The sequence below is a fragment of the Spermophilus citellus genome (genome assembly GCF_964194105.1).
Source record: "Spermophilus citellus genome assembly, chromosome: 1".
Lineage (NCBI taxonomy): Eukaryota > Metazoa > Chordata > Mammalia > Rodentia > Sciuridae > Spermophilus > Spermophilus citellus.
Window position 1 is genome coordinate 43,119,800 of NC_138182.1, and position 19,409 is coordinate 43,139,208.

The window sequence follows — 19,409 nt, forward strand, 5'->3', positions numbered from 1 at the left end:
GCAATCTTGATCATTTTCCAGTTGTCTGCCAAAATAATTCTTATAAAACCATATTCACTTAGGAATACACTGTAACCAGAAATGAGAACACAAAATGTTCAAAAGGACTACAATCTAAAGGATTTAAAAGATGAAAACTGAAGATTAATTTTGAGGATAATACATATTAGCTTCCTAAATCATGATCTTTTACATAAGCATCAACACTATATCATGCTTTGGAAAAATTAGTCACTTAATAAGACAAAAAAAAATCAAAACTTTTTTTTACACCTTTTTCTTTTTGTACAAAAGAAATTCAAGTTTGACTACCTCAAACTTTTATCAAGACTCAGCCTCCTTATTACTATTTTGGTGCCATGCCTCTACTACACCAGGGACAATCAAAAGAAGAGAACCTCACGATCCAACATGGCGGCGGGCGCAGAGAGATCAAGTCTCTGACCTCTTCAGCTGCGCGGGCATAGGGAGTCCTAAACCATCTAAATGCTGTTTGTTCAGGATCACAAGGCAATACTGAGCTGACATGGATCTGGGGCGAACAGTCTGGGCCTCTCAGAACACTCACCGAGCCTGGATCGGCTGAATTCAAGCTCCCGTTCGCCTGCGTCTCGCAGACAAACCGCTGTAACTCAGCACTAAACGATCCTGCTGAAACAACTGGTCGGCCCTTCTGAAGCTGCGGAGGTTAATACCAACCGAGCCTTCATAGGCAGTGGCCACAGGATTGAGACGGGGCTTGGGGGAGCGAGTCCGGACCCACCTGTTGCATTGGTCACCCGGCAAAGGGAACGAACTGTCGCCATTTGCATGGGATACCACCATGGCAGAGAACTGACATCACCAGAATGCGGCGGAGGAGATAACTTCATTGAAACTGGTGGCGGCAGGTGTGTAACCCCCTAGCCCTCCCTCTCCACACAGCGGGGAAACCTTAAGGGCCCCTCCCAGCTCTCCTGTAAGGGCCCCTCCCAGCTCTCCCGTGAGCGCGATAGCCAGACCGAGGGAATCAGGAGTGGTGCGGGACCCGCAGCGTGGAACCCCCGGCTACCGCTCCCACAAATGCTGACAACTGAGGTCTCTTGCACCAGCTACTGGGAGCGTGGCTACCGGAGTGCAAGCAAAATTCGCTGAGGGTTCTCAGCCCCAAGCTCTACAAACTGAGGGTCTGAGGGAATGACAAACAGGGAGAGTGTGCCCAGTCGTTCAAGAAAATAGGGCTCCCGGGAGCAGCAGACCTGGCGTGTAGCCAGTATGTGGTGAGCGGCACCCGTGAGAGGGGCCTGGCTAGAGGAAAAGTGGGGAAGTGACTAGACACAAGAGAAGGCCCTAGGCACTCAGGATTGGAGACCCGCCCAGTCTGGGAAAAGGAGCTGCTGCACAGTGATTGGTTCCCATGTATTGAGAGGAGAAGTTTGGCCCGGTGGGCACAGATCCACCTACTGGAAGAGAAGTTAATCAAACTCTGACTGCATTTATTAAATTTTTTTTATTTTTTATTTTTTCATTTTCATTTCTTCTATTTTATAATTATTTTTTAATTTTAATTTTTTTATTTTTTTATTTTCTAGTTTTTTTCTTTTGTCTTTTCATTTCTTTTCAATTTCCTTATTCTCCTTTCCTTGAATTCTACCTGCTTACTCTCATTCTCTTTAGTGACTTCTTCCCTTCCCTTCTAATACCTTTCCTCCCAAGCATCAAATAAATTTATAAGAGTAAACAGTAACTCAGCAGTCAAACAGAACAAGAAGTAACATGAGCAGCATGAAAAAGCAAGGAAGAAAAGGAGTACAAACAATGCGGGACAGCCTAAATATTCAGGAGGACCTAGAGGCATCAGAAAAATGGTCAAATAAAGAACTCATGGAATACCTTAGACAGATGGAAGGGAATCTTAAAGAGGATATGAGACAGCAAATTCAAACAGTGAAAGAACACATTGAGAATGAATTACATAAACAGATAAAAGAAGCACATAAGCATCTTTATCAGGAGATAGAGATTATAAAAAAAATCAAACAATAATTCCAAAAATGAAGGAAACTATAAACCAAATTAAAAACCCAAATGAGACTATCACTAACAGAGTGGAGCAAGCAGAAGCCAGAACAGAACGTCAGATAATGAAGACAAAATATATCATCTTGAAAAGAGTCTAGCCAACTCAGAAAGGCTGGTAAAAAATAACGAGAAAAATGTCCAAGAGATATGGGATAACATAAAAAAACCAAACTTAAGAGTCATCGGGGGGATCCAACATGGCCGCTGGCGAGGAAGTAGCGATTCCAATGTCTCCACATTAATGGGATCAGAAAGACCCATTGGAACAGCTGCAGTCTACCTACTGAGGAACTTCTAGCAAAATTCCATTAAGAGGGGACCTGCCGGGAATTGGTAGGTTTATTAGAAGTGTCAGTTTGTCCCAGACAAGTGGATCTTGGCCGGCCACGCGGGCGCAGAGGTCCAGTCCCGCAGCCACCAGCCGCTTCTGCAAGCGGCCGGCGGCCCAGAGCAGCGCGGCCCGCCCGAACCTGCAGAGGGGACCCGCCATCCCGGGGAGGCCCTGCTCTCACTCTGCGAATGGCCACCCCGCCTGCCAGGCTCTTAGACACACGGCCGCAGCTGCCCGGCTCTACAGGCGGCCCACCGGCAGGTGCAGAAGTCCAATCCCGCGGCCACCAGCCGTTTCTGCAAGCGGCCGGCGGCCCAGAGCGGCGCAGCCCGCCCGAACCGGCAGACAGCACCCGCCAGCCCGGCCCTCCCGGGAGGCCCTGCTCTCGCTCAGCGAACGGCCACCCCGCCCGCCCGGATCTTAGCCACGCGGCCGCAGCTGCCCAGCTCTACAGGCAGCCCCCGGCGGCCTGACGCAGCGAGAAGTGTCCCCGCCTGGCCCAGCAGACAGCCCGTGCCCTCCCAGCTCTACTAACAGCCCCGCCCACCCGGGAAACAGCCCCGCCCCCTGAGACAGCGTGAAGGGAATCTAACCAACCCTTTACGAAATAGCGAACTGGGAACTAAAACCAGAGATTGTGTCAGACCAGAGACAAGCCAGTTCCACCCCTCCCTTCGGACACTCCGGCAAGGAGCCAGGGGCCCGCCATAGCAGAGAGGGGAAGTCACCAAAGTTCGGCCAAAGAGATTCCTTCCCAGCGGAATCGACTTTAGCAGGTGTGTGACCCCCACCCACATCAGATACAAACAACCGGGAAACTTCAAAATCTCTCCGTGGGCGTGACCGTAAGGGCCAAAGGACTCTCGACCCCCAACTCCCCCTACTGCCAGTGACGTGGGTGTGACTGTAGGGGCAGAGGGAAGCAGAGAAGACTCCCCACCCCCAACTCCACCAACCGCGAACTGAGAGGGTGTGACGGTAGGGGCGGAGGGAAACACAGGACACTCCAGACCCCCAACTCCTCCTACCGCCAGCAGAGTGGTTGTGACTGTAGGGGCTGAGGGAAGTAGAGGGGATCCTCGACCCCCAACTCCTATTACCACCAGCAGTGACACCAATGGTCTTAGCTGCCAGATTCTGAAGGTGTGCCCACCAAAGGGGTCCGGAAAAATTAAACAATTGACTCCCAGACCACAGCTCCACAGCACTGGGGCTTAGATGAATGACAGAGAGAGTGCTCAGTCGTTAGGGAAATAGAGCACTCAGTGGGGCTGAAAGTGTAACCAAATCCTTGGGGAACCGCCTCCGGTGAGCAGGACCTGGCTGGCTGGCAGGAGGAAGGGGAGGAGGGGCCGTAGAAGTGAAACGGCTCTGGACCAACAGGATTGAGAGACTCCCAGGAACCGCCTTACAGGGATTGCTGTTGACACATTGAGGGCAAAACTCAGCCCGGAGGGCACAACTTTGCCTACGGGAAGAGAAGAAAATGGATCTCTAAGACCTAATTTTATTTCCTATTTCATTTTATTTTTTTCTCTCCCTTTTCCCTCTCTCTCTCCCCTTCCAAGTTTTACTGCTGTTTCCATTCTCCTCTATGCTATCTATCTCCCTCTCCTTCTTTCTTTTCAAGAGCACCTACCTTCTCCTTCCCCTCAACTTTCATCCCAAGCATTACGTCCTCCATTTCGCGTAACTGTCTAAATGCAAATAGGTGTGCGCCCTCCCCCCGCGCCTGCAAGGTAGGCGGACCTGCAACCCACCAGCAGGTCAGGGCCAGCAACCTGGGAGTGGCAGAGCCGCCCCACGCGCCTGCAAGGTAGGCGGACCTGCGACCCACCAGCAGACCAGGCCCAGCGGCCTGCGGAGGGGCAGAGGTGCCTCCTCCCCCCGCGCCAGCAAGGTAGGCGGAACTGTGATCACAAACAGAACAGACTCAGTGGCCTGCGGAGGGGAAGAGCTGCCAACCACGACTGTAAAGTAGGCGGACCTGCGACCCACCAGCAGAATAGGCCAAGCAACCCGCAGAGGGGCAGAGTAACCCCACGCCCCTGCAAGGTAGGCGGACCTGCGACCCACCAGCAGATCAGGCCCAGCGGCCTGCTGAGGGGCAGAGCCGCGCCCTCCACCCGCGCCTGCAAGGTAGGCGAACCTGCGACCTACCGGCAGGTCAGGCCCAGCAACCTGTGGAGTGGCAGAGCCACCCCACACGCCTGCGAGTTAGGCAGACCTGCGACCCACCAGCAGACCAGGCCCAGCGGACTGCTAAGGGGCAGAGCTACCCCCTCCCCCCGCGCCAGCAAGGTAGGCGGAACTGTGACCACCAACAGAACAGGCTCAGTGGCCTGCAGAGGGGCAGAGCTGCCAACAATACCTGCAAAGTAGGCGGACCTGCGACCCACCAGCAGAGTAGGCCCAGCAACCCGCGGAGGGACAGAGCCGCCCCACGCGCCTGCAAGGTAGGTGGACCTGCGACCCACCAGCAGATCAGGCCCAGCGGCCTGCTGAGGGGCAGAGCCGCACCCTCCCCCCGCACCTGCAAGGTAGGCGGATCTGCGACCAACCAGCAGAGCAGGCCCAGCGGCCTGCTGAGGGGCAGAGCTGCCCCCTCCCCCCGCGCCAGCAAGGTAAGTGGAACTGTGACCATCAACAGAACAGGCCCAGTGGCCCAAGGAGGGGCAGAGCAGTCAACCACGCCTGCAAGGTAGGCAGACCTGCGACCCACCGGCAGAATAGGCCCAGGAACCTGCAGAGTGGCAGAGCCACCCCACTTGCCTGCAAGGTAGGCAAACCTGCGACCCACCAACAGAACAGTCCCAGTGGCCTGCAGAAGGGCAGAGCCACCTCCCGTGCCTGCAAGATAGGCGGACCTGTGACCCACCAGCAGAACAGGCCCAGCGGCGTGCGGAGGGGCAGAGCTGCCCCCCCCACGCGCCTGCAAAGTAGGCGAAAATGTGACCACTGACAAAACAGGCCCAGCGACCCACAGAGGGGCAGAGCCGCCGCCCGCGCCTGCAAGGAAAGTGGACCTGCGACCCACCAGAAGAACAGGCCCAGTGGCCTTCAGAGGGGCAGAGCCGCTGCCCGCGACTGCAAAAAAGACGGAACTGCAACCACCAACAGGACAGGCCTAACGGCCCGCAGAGGGGCAGAGCCGCCGCCCGCGCCTGCAAGGTAGGCGCACCTGCTACCAACCAGCAGAACAGGCCCAGCGGCTTGCCGATGTGGTAGGCACATTGCCCCAATTGGAGGAGGAGCAGAGCCCCTGCCCGCGCCTGTGCCGGAGACTTTGCAACTATACAAGAGTAATACAAATACATAGGGGTAAAATTCAATAACACAACAGTCTCAGTAAGCAGAAAGAAACGCGAACAGTATGAAGAGACAAGGAAACAAAGGACCACAAGCAATGCTGGTCAACTCAACGTTAGAAGAGGTAATATCTGCAGCAGATGGAATGTCAGATAAAGAATTCAGGAGATACATGCTTCAGATGATCTGGAGTCTCAAGGAAGACATTAGACAGCAAAATCAGACAATGAAAGATCTCTTCAACAATGAATTACATAAACAAATCCAGGAAGCAAAAGATCAACTATACAGGGAGATAGAGGTTATAAAAAACAAACAAACAGAAATCCTAGAAATGCAGGAAGCAATAAACCAACTTAAAAACTCAATTGAGAATACTACCAGCAGAGTAGAACACTTAGAAGATAGAACATCAGACAATGAAGACAAAGTATTTCAACTTGAAAAGAACATAGACAGCTCAGCAACACTGTTAAGAAACCATGAGCAGAACATTCAAGAAATATGGAACAACATTAAAAGACCAAACTTAAAGAGTCATTGGGATACAGGAAGGCACAGAGCTACAAACCAAAGGAATGAGCAATCTATTCAATGAAATAATTCAAGAAAACTTCCCAGACTTGAAGAACGAGACAGAATCCCAAATCCTAGAAGCCTACAGGACGCCGAATGTGCAAAATCATAAGAGATCCACACCTAGACACATTATAATGAAGATGCCCAACATACAGAATAAGGAGAAAATTTTAAAAGCTACAAGAGAAAGGAAGCAGATTACATTTAGGGGTAAACCAATCAGGATAACAGCTGATCTCTCAACACAGACTTTGAAAGCTACAAGATCCAGGAATAACATATTTCAAACACTGAAAGAAAATGGGTTCCAACCAAGAATTGTGTTTCCGGCAAAATTAAGCTTCAAGATGGAAGATGAAATTAAAACCTTCCATGATAAACAAAAGTTAAAAGAATTTGCAGCTAGAAAACCATCTCTCCAAAAAATCCTCGGCAAAACATTACAGGAAGAGGAAATGGAAAATAACAATGAAAACCAACAGTGGGAGGTAGGACAGTAAAGGGGGGAAAACAATCAAAGAGGAAAACAAACCATATTCAATAACATAAATAAACAAATATGGCTGGAAGGATAACCCATATCTCAATAATAACCCTAAATGTTAATGGCTTAAACTCACCAATCAAGAGACACAGGCTAGTAGAATGGATCACAAAACATGACCCAACAATATGCTGCCTACAAGAGAGGCATTTGATAGGAAAAGACATACACAGACTGAAGGTAAAAGGTTGAGAAAAATCATATCACTCATATGGACTTCGGAAACAAGCAGGAGTGTCCATACTCATATCAAATAAAATAGATTTCAAGCCAAAGTTAATCAAAAGGGATAAAGAGGGACACTACATACTCCTCAAGGGAACCATACACCAACAAGACATAACAATCATAAATATATATGCCCCAAACAATGGTGCAGCTATATTCATCAAGCAAACTCTTCTCAAGTTCAAGAGTCTAATAGACCACCATACAATAATCATGGGAGACTTCAACACACCTCTCTCACCACTGGACAGATCTTCCAAACAAAAGTTGAATAAGGAAACTATAGAACTCAATAACACAATTAACAACCTAGACTTAATTGACATTTATAGAATATACCACCCAACATCAAGCAGTTACACTTTTTTCTCAGCAGCACATGGATCCTTCTCAAAAATAGATCATATATTATGTCACAAGGCAACTCTTAGACAATATAAAGGAGTAGAGATAATACCATGCATCTTATCTGACCATAATGGAATGAAACTGAAAATCAACGATAAAAGAAGGAAGGAAAAATCATGCATCACTTGGAGAATGAACAATAGGTTACTGAATGATCAATGGGTTATACAAGACATCAAGGAGGAAATTAAAAAATTCTTAGAGATAAATGAAAACACAGACACAACATATCAGAATCTATGGGACACATTGAAAGCAGTTCTAAGAGGAAAATTCATTGCATGGAGTTCATTCCTTAAAAAAAAAAAACCAACAAATAAATGATCTCATACTTCATCTCAAAATCCTAGAAAAAGAAGAGCAAAACAACAGCAAAAGAAGTAGAAGGCAAGAAATAATTAAAATCAGAGCTGAAATTAATGAAATTGAAACAAAAGAAACAATTGAAAAAACTGATAAAACTAAAAGTTGGTTCTTTGAAAAAATAAATAACATCGACAGACCCTTAGCCATGCTAACGAAGGGAAGAAGAGAGAGAAATCAAAGTACTAGCATACAGGATGAAAAAGGCAATATCATAACAGACACTTCAGAAATACAGAAGATAATCAGAAATTATTTTGAATCCTTATACTCCAATAAAATAGAAGATAGTAAAGACATCGATAAATTTCTTAAGTCATATGATCTGCCCAGATTGAGTCAGGAGGATATAGACAACCTAAACAGACCAATATCAATTGAAGAAATAGAAGAAACCATCAAAAGATTGCCATCTAAGAAAAGCCCAGGACCGGATGGGTATACAGCAGAGTTTTACAAAACCTTTAAAGAGGAACTAATACCAATACCTTTCAAGCTATTTCAGGAAATAGAAAAAGAGGGAGAACTTCCAAATTCATTCTACGAGGCCAACATCACCCTGATGCCTAAACCAGACAAAGACACTTCAAAGAAAGAAAACTACAGACCTATATCTCTAATGAACCTAGACGCAAAAATCCTCAATAAAATTCTGGTGAATCGGATACAAAATCATATCAAAAAAATTATGCACCATGATCAAGTAGGATTCATCCCTGGGATGCAAGGATGGTCCAGTATACGGAAATCAATAAATGTTATTCACCACATCAATAGACTTAAAGATATGAACCATATGATCATCTCGATAGATGCAGAGAAAGCATTCGACAAAGTACAGCATCCCTTTATGTTCAAAACTCTAGAAAAACTAGGGATAACAGGAACTTACCTCAACATTGTAAAAGCTATGTATGCTAAGCCTCAGGCTAGCATCATTCTGAATGGAGAAAAATTGAAGGCATTCCCTCTAAAATCTGGAACAAGAAAGGGATCCCTCTATCACCACTTCTATTCAATATAGTTCTCGAAACACTGGCCAGAGCAATTAGACAGACGAAAGAAATTAAAGGCATAAAAATAGGAAAAGAAGAACTTAAATTATCACTATTTGCAGATGACATGATTCTATACCTAGCAGACCCAAAAGGGTCTACAAAGAAACTACTAGAACTAACAAATGAATTCAGCAAAGTGGCAGGATATAAAATCAACACGCATAAATCAAAGGCATTTCTGTATATCAGCGACAAAACTTCTGAAACGGAAATGAGAAAAACACCCCATTCACAATATCCTCAAAAAAAATAAAATACTTGGGAATCAACCTAACAAAAGAGGTGAAAGATTTATACAATGAAAACTACAGAATCCTAAGGAGAGAAATAGAAGATCTTAGAAGATGGAAAAATATACCCTGTTCATGGATAGGCAGAACTAACATCATCAAAATGGCGATATTACCAAAATTTCTCTATAGGTTTAATGCAATACCAATCAAAATCCCAATGGCATTTCTTGTAGAAATAGATAAAGCAATCATGAAATTCATATGGAAAAATAAAAGACCCAAAATAGCAAAAGCAATTCTCAACAGGAAGTGTGAATCAGGCGGCATAGTGATACCAGACTTCAAACTATACTACAGAGCAATAGTAACAAAAACAGCATGGTACTGGTACCAAAACAGGTGGTTGGACCAATGGTACAGAATAGAGGACACAGAGACTAATCCACAAAGTTACAACTATCTTATATTTGATAAAGTGGCTAAAAGCATGCAATGGAGGAAGAAGGATAGTATCTTCAACAAATGGTGCTAGGAAAACTGGAAATCCATATGCAACAAAATGAAACTGAATCCCCTCTTCTCTCGCCATGCACAAAAGTTAACTAAAAATGGATCAAGGAGCTTGATATCAAATCAGAGACACTGCGTCTGATAGAAGAAAAAGTTGGCTCCAATCTACATATTGTGGGGCGGGCTCCAAATTCCTTAATAGGACACCCATAGCACAAAGAGTTAATAACAAGAATCAACAAATGGGACTTACTTAAACTAAAAAGTTTTTTCTCAGCAAGAGAAACAATAAGAGAGGTAAATAGGGAGCCTACATCATGGGAACAAATTTTTACTCCTCACACTTCAGATAGAGCCCTAATATCCAGAGTATACAAAGAACTCAAAAAATTAGACAATAAGATAACAAATAACCCAATCAACAAATGGACCAAGGACCTAAACAGACACTTATCAGAGGAGGACATACAATCAATCAACAAGTACATGAAAAAATGCTCACCATCTCTAGCAGTCAGAGAAATGCAAATCAAAACCACCCTAAGATACCATCTCACTCCAGTAAGATTGGCAGCCACTAGGAAGTCAAACAACAACAACAAGTGCTGGCGAGGATGTGGGGAAAAGGGCACTCTTGTACATTGCTGGTGGGACTGCAAATTGGTGTGGCCAATTTGGAAAGCAGTATAGAGATTCCTGGGAAAGCTGGGAATGGATCCACCATTTGACCCAGCTATTGCCCTTCTCGGACTATTCCCTGAAGACCTTAAAAGAGCGTACTACAGGGATACTGCCACATCGATGTTCATAGCAGCACAATTCACAATAGCTAGACTGTGGAACCAACCCAGATGCCCTTCAATAGATGAATGTATAAAAAAAAAAAATGTGGCATTTATACACAATGGAGTATTACGCAGCACTAAAAAATGACAAAATCATGGAATTTGAAGGGAAATGGATGGCATTAGAGCAGATTATGCTATGTAAAGCTAGCCAATCCCTAAAAAACAAATGTGAAATGTCTTCTTTGATATAATGAGAGCAACTAAGAATAGAGCAGGGAGGAAGAGCAGGAGGAAAAGATTAACATTAAACAGAGACATGAGGTGGGAGGGAAAGGGAGAGAAAAGGGAAATTGCATGGAAATAGAAGGAGACCCTCATTGTTATACAAAATTACATATAAGAGGTTGTGAGGGGACTGGGAAAAAAAACAAGGAGAGAAATGAATTACAGTAGATGGGGTAGAGAGAGAAGATGGGAGGGGAGGGGAGGGGGATAGTAAAGGTTAGGAAAGGTAGCAGAATACAACAGTTACTAATATGGCATTATGTAAAAATGTGGATGTGTAACCGATGTGATTCTGCAATCTGTATTTGGGGTAAAAATGGGAGTTCATAACCCACTTGAATCTAATGTATGAAATATGATATGGGGCTGGGGATGTGGCTCAAGCGGTAGCGCGCTCGCCTGGCATGCGTGCGGCCCGGGTTCGATCCTCAGCACCACATACCAACAAAGATGTTGTGTCCGCCGAGAACTAAAAAATAAATATTAAAAATTCTCTCTCTCTCTCTCTCTCTCTCTCTCTCTCTCTCTCTCTAAAAAAAAAAAAAGAAATATGTCAAGAGCTTTGTAATGTTTTGAACAACCAATAAAAAAAAATAAAAAATAAAAAAAGAGAACCTCACAAGTTCAACAAGTCTTATTAAATCCCATCAATCAAAAGACAAATTTCAAGCTCCCTTGGAGGTACTATACTATGCCCTGAACAACACAGTATACAATAAGTAGTTCTAAAATGGCTCAATCTTCTCCAGGTAAAATATGTGTGTTGAAGATATTTTAACAATTTCTGGTGAAACCATTTCTTTTTCTTTGACCACATGATGTTTTTGTTAGATTCGGTATCAAAGAAAAATAAAATAGAAAAACACTAATTACTCAGATCAGTTTATGCAGCTACTGGTAAAATTCAAGGTAACACAAAAACTTTTGTGGATATTCCTTCTGTAAAACAAGGATGTTCTTAGCATACTATAATTCTTACAGCTTTCTTTGTGATACCTGAGATAAAAATCACAGATTTTTCTTTCCTTTTACATAACCAATAAGTTTGAATTAGGGGTAGGAGAAAATTAGTTCCATTAAATTGAGATGGGGTGCTGCTTCAGTAGTAATGTTATGAATTCACTGAAGAATTAAAAAAGAAATAAAGAAAGAAACAACGAAAATAATATCAAGCTAAACACACACAACAAAAATTTCCCTCTATTTAATTCACAACTAAAACAATTGCTCCCAACTGATTCAGCTCTTTAAAATACCTCACCACTGTCACACACAATTTAAAAACTATACACAGAACTTCTTGGAAGACATCAACAATTAAAAGTTAATCTTTTATGTAATAAAAAGACCTTCTTAGTATACAAAGCATAAAAGTACAAAAATTCAGACCAAAATATTCCCTAATATTAACCAAGATTTTTAAAGTATAACTTATACTTGCTGAATGTAAATTTAGCAAAGGTGACCCAAACTCAAAAAGTTGTTTCTTCAACATCTTAGAAGGCAGTTTGATGCACCACATTCCTCCATCTACTTTGTGTTGTATGTTCATATCTCAAATGGAAATTAAACCCTTTTCAAGTAATGGCCAAAATTTCATTAATCACAAGAAAATACAGAACAAAGAGCCGCAGGACATGAGAAACAGAGCTGACAGAAAGATAGGTGGAACAGCATTGGTAATGACCTTAAAAAAGCAATCAGGAGTATATGTTGAAACAGAAAATCTGTAAAACTTGTACAGGAATCACATTAGATAATTCCATTCCCACTCACCTGATGAACTCTCAGTAAATACTGTTAAGGTCTGTCCTCCAACACTTTGCAAGACAAATGGATGTTCTCTAGGAGCACTGACTGAAGCTGGTTTTCCACCAATATCATGAATATTTGCAAGATCCTCATTCAAAGTAAATGACACCTAATAGACACGTTAACCAGAACTTATTACAATAGACATTTATATTCAAAGTACTTTACAAAAAATTTGATTATAAATCAAACACTTTTTTAAAAATGTCTTTTTCTAGTCATTTTATTAAACATTTTTTTAAACTCATCAAAAAAAATCTCTAATACTTAGTCATAAAAGAGAATCTATTCCCAGGTGTCAGAATGATGGGGCTCATCTCTCATTGCAAAGAAAGACAACTTTTAAATATTCTATGGTCTATAACTGAAGAACCTTTTTCAAAATAGGAATAAAATTACTTTTTCTAAGATCTCTGAGGTCCGATTATATCTTATTGCCTTTATATCCTTAAGAACTAACAAAGGACCTGACACAAAAAAGAAAACAATATTTGCTGAATGATTATTTCAAGAATACTAAGAAATCAAAGGTACTTGAAAGGGGGAAAATGTGAGCTATTTACTCTGAAAAGCTTAAACATTCTCATCAACAGTGGTTATATTCTTTTTCAATCTTAATGACCACTGCACGAGTACACAATACTGCTTTATTTTTGAATATTTTAACAAAACAACTAAATATTTACAAGGGTAACTCAATAACAGGGTGTAGAATTAAAAGAGAGTAGGTGTACTTTCCAAATTATTTTATTATATGTGAGATCCTCTCAAAAGAGCATCAAATTTTGCATTAAAGAGATTTATAAACAATACTGATCTCCCAATAGCATAAGGAAATCATGAAATATATTATTAAATATATTCTACGGTACCATAGGTACTGTACATGAACTAAACCCAAGGGGTCAAAAATCTAAAGCCCTCAAAAATCTGAGTCAAATGCCTTTGCCATATTGAAATAATGCTAAAACATTACTGAGTCTATTCAGTTTAACAGTACTGAGAAAGGGATATTTAAGTCAAACAAGAAAAATGTTGACAAAGAAAGGGATATTTAAGTCAAACAAGAAAAATGTTGACAACAAACAACTGGAGGAGTCCATTCATTCACACAAGGGTAGCATTTCTAACTTTATATGTTCCTGGTCACCAGCATTCATTTGATTTGATATGGAGGTTTTTCACAAAGCTAACAGCACCCTCTCTTTACTAATGAAGAGTAAAATACTTCCATGCTTTAAATTTTTTTCATATAATTAATCTTACCTCAGTCCTTCCTTGATTCCTAAAAGAGAAGAAAAAAATACTTTAAATTATTTAGATTTCATATTGTTTTCAAATATGAGTTAAGAGCTAAAAGAAATAATGCTACTTAATATTTACGTAAAATATTACATTTGTAAAGACTAATGTTTATCCTTGGCTTCCCCCAACTATTTATAATCCTATAGGAAAAAACAAAGTTACATTGATCCTACATGATTATTTTAGATATTATGAACTTATATCACATAACACTATTATTACCTGTCCTAATTACATTTTGTCCTAATAAAGATCCTATGATTCTTATCTTTATTTCTGAACATTTTCAGTTTCAGCAGCATGTGAATGTATATTTAATACCTGATCTAAATAATATTTCATCAAATTTTACTATTTACTTCGTCTATGTGAAAAGGTTTCACTTACCTAAAGTCTTAATGATCAAAAGTTATTAAATTTAACCATATATTAAAATCATAAGAAATTTTCTCCATTATAAAAAAATATGGCTATTATAAACACTTTTTTACTACAAACAAACCAAAAAAATGTTTTGAAATAGCCATAATTTCACTGCTACAACTTAATACAGGTAAAAATCCTTCTACACTATTTCACACATATTTGAATTACCCATTTAAAATTTTTTACAAATATGGAATTAATGTGCCTCCTATATAAATAACATAACTTTTTAAAAAATATGTATTTATATGTATTTACTTACTACATGCAAAGTACTGAGGGGAAGGTCTCTGCCCCTGCCAACAAAATACATAAATTTTAATGTTCCCTTAAGAGAGCCATGCTATATGTGCTAGGATCAGATGGGAGAATACAATTTCTTCCATTTTAAGACTTAAGGGATGGCTCAACAAAGAGGCAAATCTGAGCTGATCCTTGAAACACTAAGACTGCAATAAATGGAGATGGGAAAATACTGTTTCAGAAGTGAATAGCTCAGTCAAGTCACAGAAAGGTCTCGTCACAAATAAGTAATCAGATTTCGCTGGTAAAGAGGCAATATAAAGAATGGTGGGTCTAGGGGAATAACTCAGTGGTATAGCACATTGTTTCCCCCATGCACGAGAGACTGGGTTCAATCTTCAACACATACATACACAAAAAGAAAAAATGAGAGGCATAGTGAGAGATGAACAGAAGTTAAATCATGGAATATCTTAAATATCATAGTCCAAAGTATGAACTTAATTCTTTGGGCAATGAAGATCCACAGACACTGTTCAAACAAATGAATAAAGGTCAAAAATACTCCAGAAAATTTGCACCAGAAAACGTGTAGGATAGACTAAAGGTGACTAGAGATATGAAGACCAGTTTCTCCACTCAGCTGAATTCCAATCTGCCTTTATTCAGTCGTTTAATCATTCATTCTGTCATTACAAGTCTACTATACAATCCTAGGCATTGTTGTAGAAGCCTGGTATAGTATGACTATAGGACCTTGTCCTCAGGAAGTTCCAGTCTAATAAAAATAGTCAGGTCTGATCCATAAACAACTACAAATAAGGCAGTTCATATGTTGTCAAAATGATAAAGCATTATGGCAGAAATAAAACACCCTGTCAAGGAAATTCAGACTAGAAAGCCAAGAAAAGTTGAATCTGAGTGCAGGGTGAGATCAACACCATGGGAGCATTCCAGGCTACAGGAACAGCCCACAAGGGCAAGGAAACATCTGAAATGACAAAGTAACACATTCTTTCTGGCACCAGAATGGAAGGCTGGGTTCAAGCAGTCAAGTCTTTTAGACCAGACTAAGCAGTCCAGTTTCTTACACAGATTTGTTTAGTATAGTTTTCTCAGTCTTTCATTGCATATTAAAAGGCAGTGTTCATCTTCTCTTAGTTGAGAAAGTATCTAGAATACAGATGAGAAGAAACTAAGATTTCACATAAAAATGTGAATTTCCAGCTTCTCTTACAAGACTGCAAGATTTGACAACCGGCCCCTAATTCCACCTGACAACAATCCTCTAGACATGTGTTTGAGAAAGGCACTAACTCCATCAGTCTCTTCCCTGTCACTCCTGAACTTGACTTCTAGAGGCATTTATTTAGTTGCCTTTAAAACAGAAATGCTGAGTACAAAAGGTGCTCTCAAAATGTTTACTGGATATGGAGGCAAATACAAAAATCTACATTAAAAGGAATGAAGGCTTGAATTAGGTAGCTATAAAATGCAATAAAGTTCATGATGGGTCATTAAACTTTTAGAACAGCTTACAAAACTGACAGAAGAGGAAATGACTGGAAGTGGGCAGCAAAGGAAAAAGAATGAATTAAAGATCATGTTGACATTTCCAATCTGGATAACTAGAAAATCATCCAGATGCAATTAGGGAACACAGGAGGGGAGAATAACTTCATCTTCACATATGTAATTATAGCCTAGCTAGAATGATAAAGAGATTGATGAGCTCTGGATGAGTTAAATTTCTAGGGGAAAGTTAATACTTTAAGACTTAAAACTTATTTGAAAAGTAAGATACATATCCCCCTTGCTCACATGCATACATGTACAAAACTACACAAAATCTTTTGTTGTTCTACATTATAAATATAATACACCCTGTGCACCATGGCCTGTGGTCTAACTGACAAACATCAACTATTATAACATTTCCCCTTTCGCTATTCTTAGTTCATCTGTCAACACTCAACAGCTACTTCTTTGGATTCCAGTCTCATACCTCTTTCTTTTTTAAAAATTATTAATAGTCAAGTCTTTCTTTTTTCTTACACTTTTAAGCACTTCTTGGATTTAACACCAATGGAGTCATGAGGTTTTTTTTTTTACCATCACTGATAATAAAGCATCATCCCTTCTCAGTTAAGAAAAACAACCAAGGTTGAGAATATAGCTCAGTGGTACAGAACTTGCCTACTATGTGTGAAGCCCTGGGGTTTCATCCTCAGTACCACAAAAAAAAAAAAAAAAAAAAAAAAGAAAGAAAGAAAGAAAAGAAAAAGAAAACCAACCATCATACAACATCAAGTTTTCAATTTGCTTAAGGATTTTCGTTGTTTGTCTTGTTTTTAATCCTTATTAATACCTCTGCTTCCAATTTAGGTTAAAAAAACCATTAGGTGAAATCAAGCAAGTATCTGCAAAGAAGGTTGGGCAATAGTCAACAGCACAAGCTGGGTAAAGAGTCTGTCCGTGGATTTAGGAAACAGCCTGAGGCAAGGTACCAAAGCCAAGATGGATAAGGAGTGGCTCTTCTGAGCCTAATAAGTGCTGAAGTAGGCTGCTAGACGCCTAGCAGCCTAGGAAAGCATTCCTGTGTAGGAGATGGAATGGAAGCCTGAGTGAGTGAGTGAGGCGGGCAGCAAAGGTGGGAGCCAAATCAGGGAGCTACAGCCCAAGCAGAGTGAGAAGGATATTCAAGGGCATCCCACATGGGGTGGGACAGGCAGGGACTACACAAATAAGAACAGAAGCCTAAACAAACAAGTAAATATATTAAAGATAACTAGAACCAGGGTTTTCACTTTTAGAAAAGGGAGACAAACAAGAAAAGGGAAAAAAACTGGAACATATCCTATAGTGTTGGATAGGAACCAGATAACGGTATGAAGTCATGATTTTCAATATATGTAGATATATAGATGTAAAGGGGTGTGTGTGTGTGTGTGTGTGTGTGTGTGTGTGTGTGTGAGCGCGCACGGGTATATACATGCATGTTGCTCACAGAGAGGCCTGAGAACACAATGAACACCTGGGATATCCAGATCTTGGTTTCTAAATCATTCTCTTCTAAAAGGAACTGGGGCTTCTTATAGAAATGGCTGATCCAGAGACCAAACCAGTAAAAGATGAGTCTAAAACATCTCTCTATGTCAAAAAGTAAGAAGTGTTCAAAGAATAATGAGGACATGCCAAAAGGTCACAAGACTTATACTACTGAGGCAAGAAGATCTCAAGTTCAAAGCCAGCCTGGGCAACTTCACAAGACTCTGTTTCAAAATAAAAAATAAGAATGGCTGGGGATAGGATAAGAATGGGATAAGAATGGCTCAGAGGTAGAGCACTTGACTAGTATGTGTAAGACTCTGGGTTCAATTCCCAGTACCGTAAAAAATTTAAATTAAATTAAAAATAGAAATAAAGGGACATGGAAGTCATCTAGGAGTTTCCACTGGCTAAATTTTGGACAATATGAACATCAGAATAAATGAAATGGCAAATTGTGACCCACTGAATAAAATCAGAATCCATGAGTTCATACTAAAATAATGAATAAGTTGAAAATTTATAGTACCACCCCACAGAATATGCAATAATTACAAAGATGAAAAGAATAAATAAATTTACAGTGAAGCATAGCATGATCAAAGTTAACACCTCCAGTAATGGGAAAAAATGAAAGCATGCAAACTTTGCTAGAATACAAGAACCCAGTTTCACCTTTGTTTTTTTTTTTTTTTTTTTGTTTTGTTTTGTTTTGTTTTGTTTTTAAAGAGAGAGAGACAGAGAGAGAGAATTTTAATATTTATTTTTTTAGTTTTCGGCGGACACAACATCTTTGTATGTGATGCTGAGGATCGAACCCGGGCCGCACGCATGCCAGGTGAGCATGCTACCGCTTGAGCCACATCCCCAGCCCTCACCTTTGTTATAATCCTGCCAAGGACACATAACTCAAATCTAATCACAAAGATACATAAGACAAGCTGAAATGTTATAAAATAACTGCCTTGTAAACGACAACTGCATTGACACCTATAGATTGAAAAGTCAAGGAAAAACTTCAGAATGTTGTAGATTGAGTGAAGCAAAGTACAAACACATAGCAACAGAATGCAACCTGATTCTACCCTGGATCTTTTTGTTATAAAACAATATTAAGACAATTGGAAAACCTTGATTGAAGTCTAAGGATTCAGTAGTACTTTTTTATGTTAATTTACTGATTGAAGAGGTAAATTGTGATTATGTGGGAGAACATCATTGGAGGAAATACACATTAAAATACTAGAGGGTGGCAGGGAATGAGGTCAGTACCTTACTCTAAAATGATCCAGCAAAAAAGACCTTTACAATATTCCTCGAACATTTCTATAGCTTGAGACTATTTTAAAATAAAAGCTTTGAAGTAAGTTTAAAATGTGTCATTTATTTAAATAACCACTTACTAAGGAATATAAGGATATTGCTAATTTTTCTCTATAACAAATAATACTGCAACTAACATCACTACTTATCAATCTCCACATTACCAACTTATTGCTTCTGAGGGATAAACTCCCAGAAATCAATGGGATTACTTAGTCACAGGCATGAACATTTTATTTTTAATTTTAGCCTTCTCATTATCCTCACCCTATTCTGCTGGGTATGTTTAGTTCTTGGCAGCACCAAGAACTAAACATAATGCTTGAGGTTTAGCTGTCAGAGAAAACAATGGGATTAATACTCTGTTTTGAGCAGCAATATTATATATTGCATGTGTGTTTTATATATTATAAACATATACCTATGTTTTCAGACTGCCTTTTAAAATTTTTAAAAATTTGTACCAATTTAAATGCCTATCAACAGTATAATACTTTTAAATTTATTAAATTTATCAATAAAAATTACATCTCATTGAATTTTTGTTTGTAGACT

General features: G+C 40.6%; 1 protein-coding gene across 2 annotated transcripts in view; it reads right to left on the bottom strand.

Moving 5' to 3' along the window:
- The window catches only part of GTF2F2 (general transcription factor IIF subunit 2), a 162,171-nt gene that overhangs the window by 118,473 nt on the left and 24,289 nt on the right, over positions 1-19,409 (bottom strand). For both annotated transcript variants that reach the window (XR_014022614.1, XM_081298916.1), the window contains exons 3-4: positions 13,776-13,794; positions 12,474-12,618 (exon numbers count right to left, since the gene is read on the bottom strand). Coding sequence is in view for 1 of the 2 variants with exons in the window: in XM_081298916.1 (XP_081155042.1) it covers positions 12,474-12,618; positions 13,776-13,794 (164 nt within the window). In the remaining variant the exon portion in view is untranslated. The remainder of the gene's footprint in view (positions 1-12,473; positions 12,619-13,775; positions 13,795-19,409) is intronic.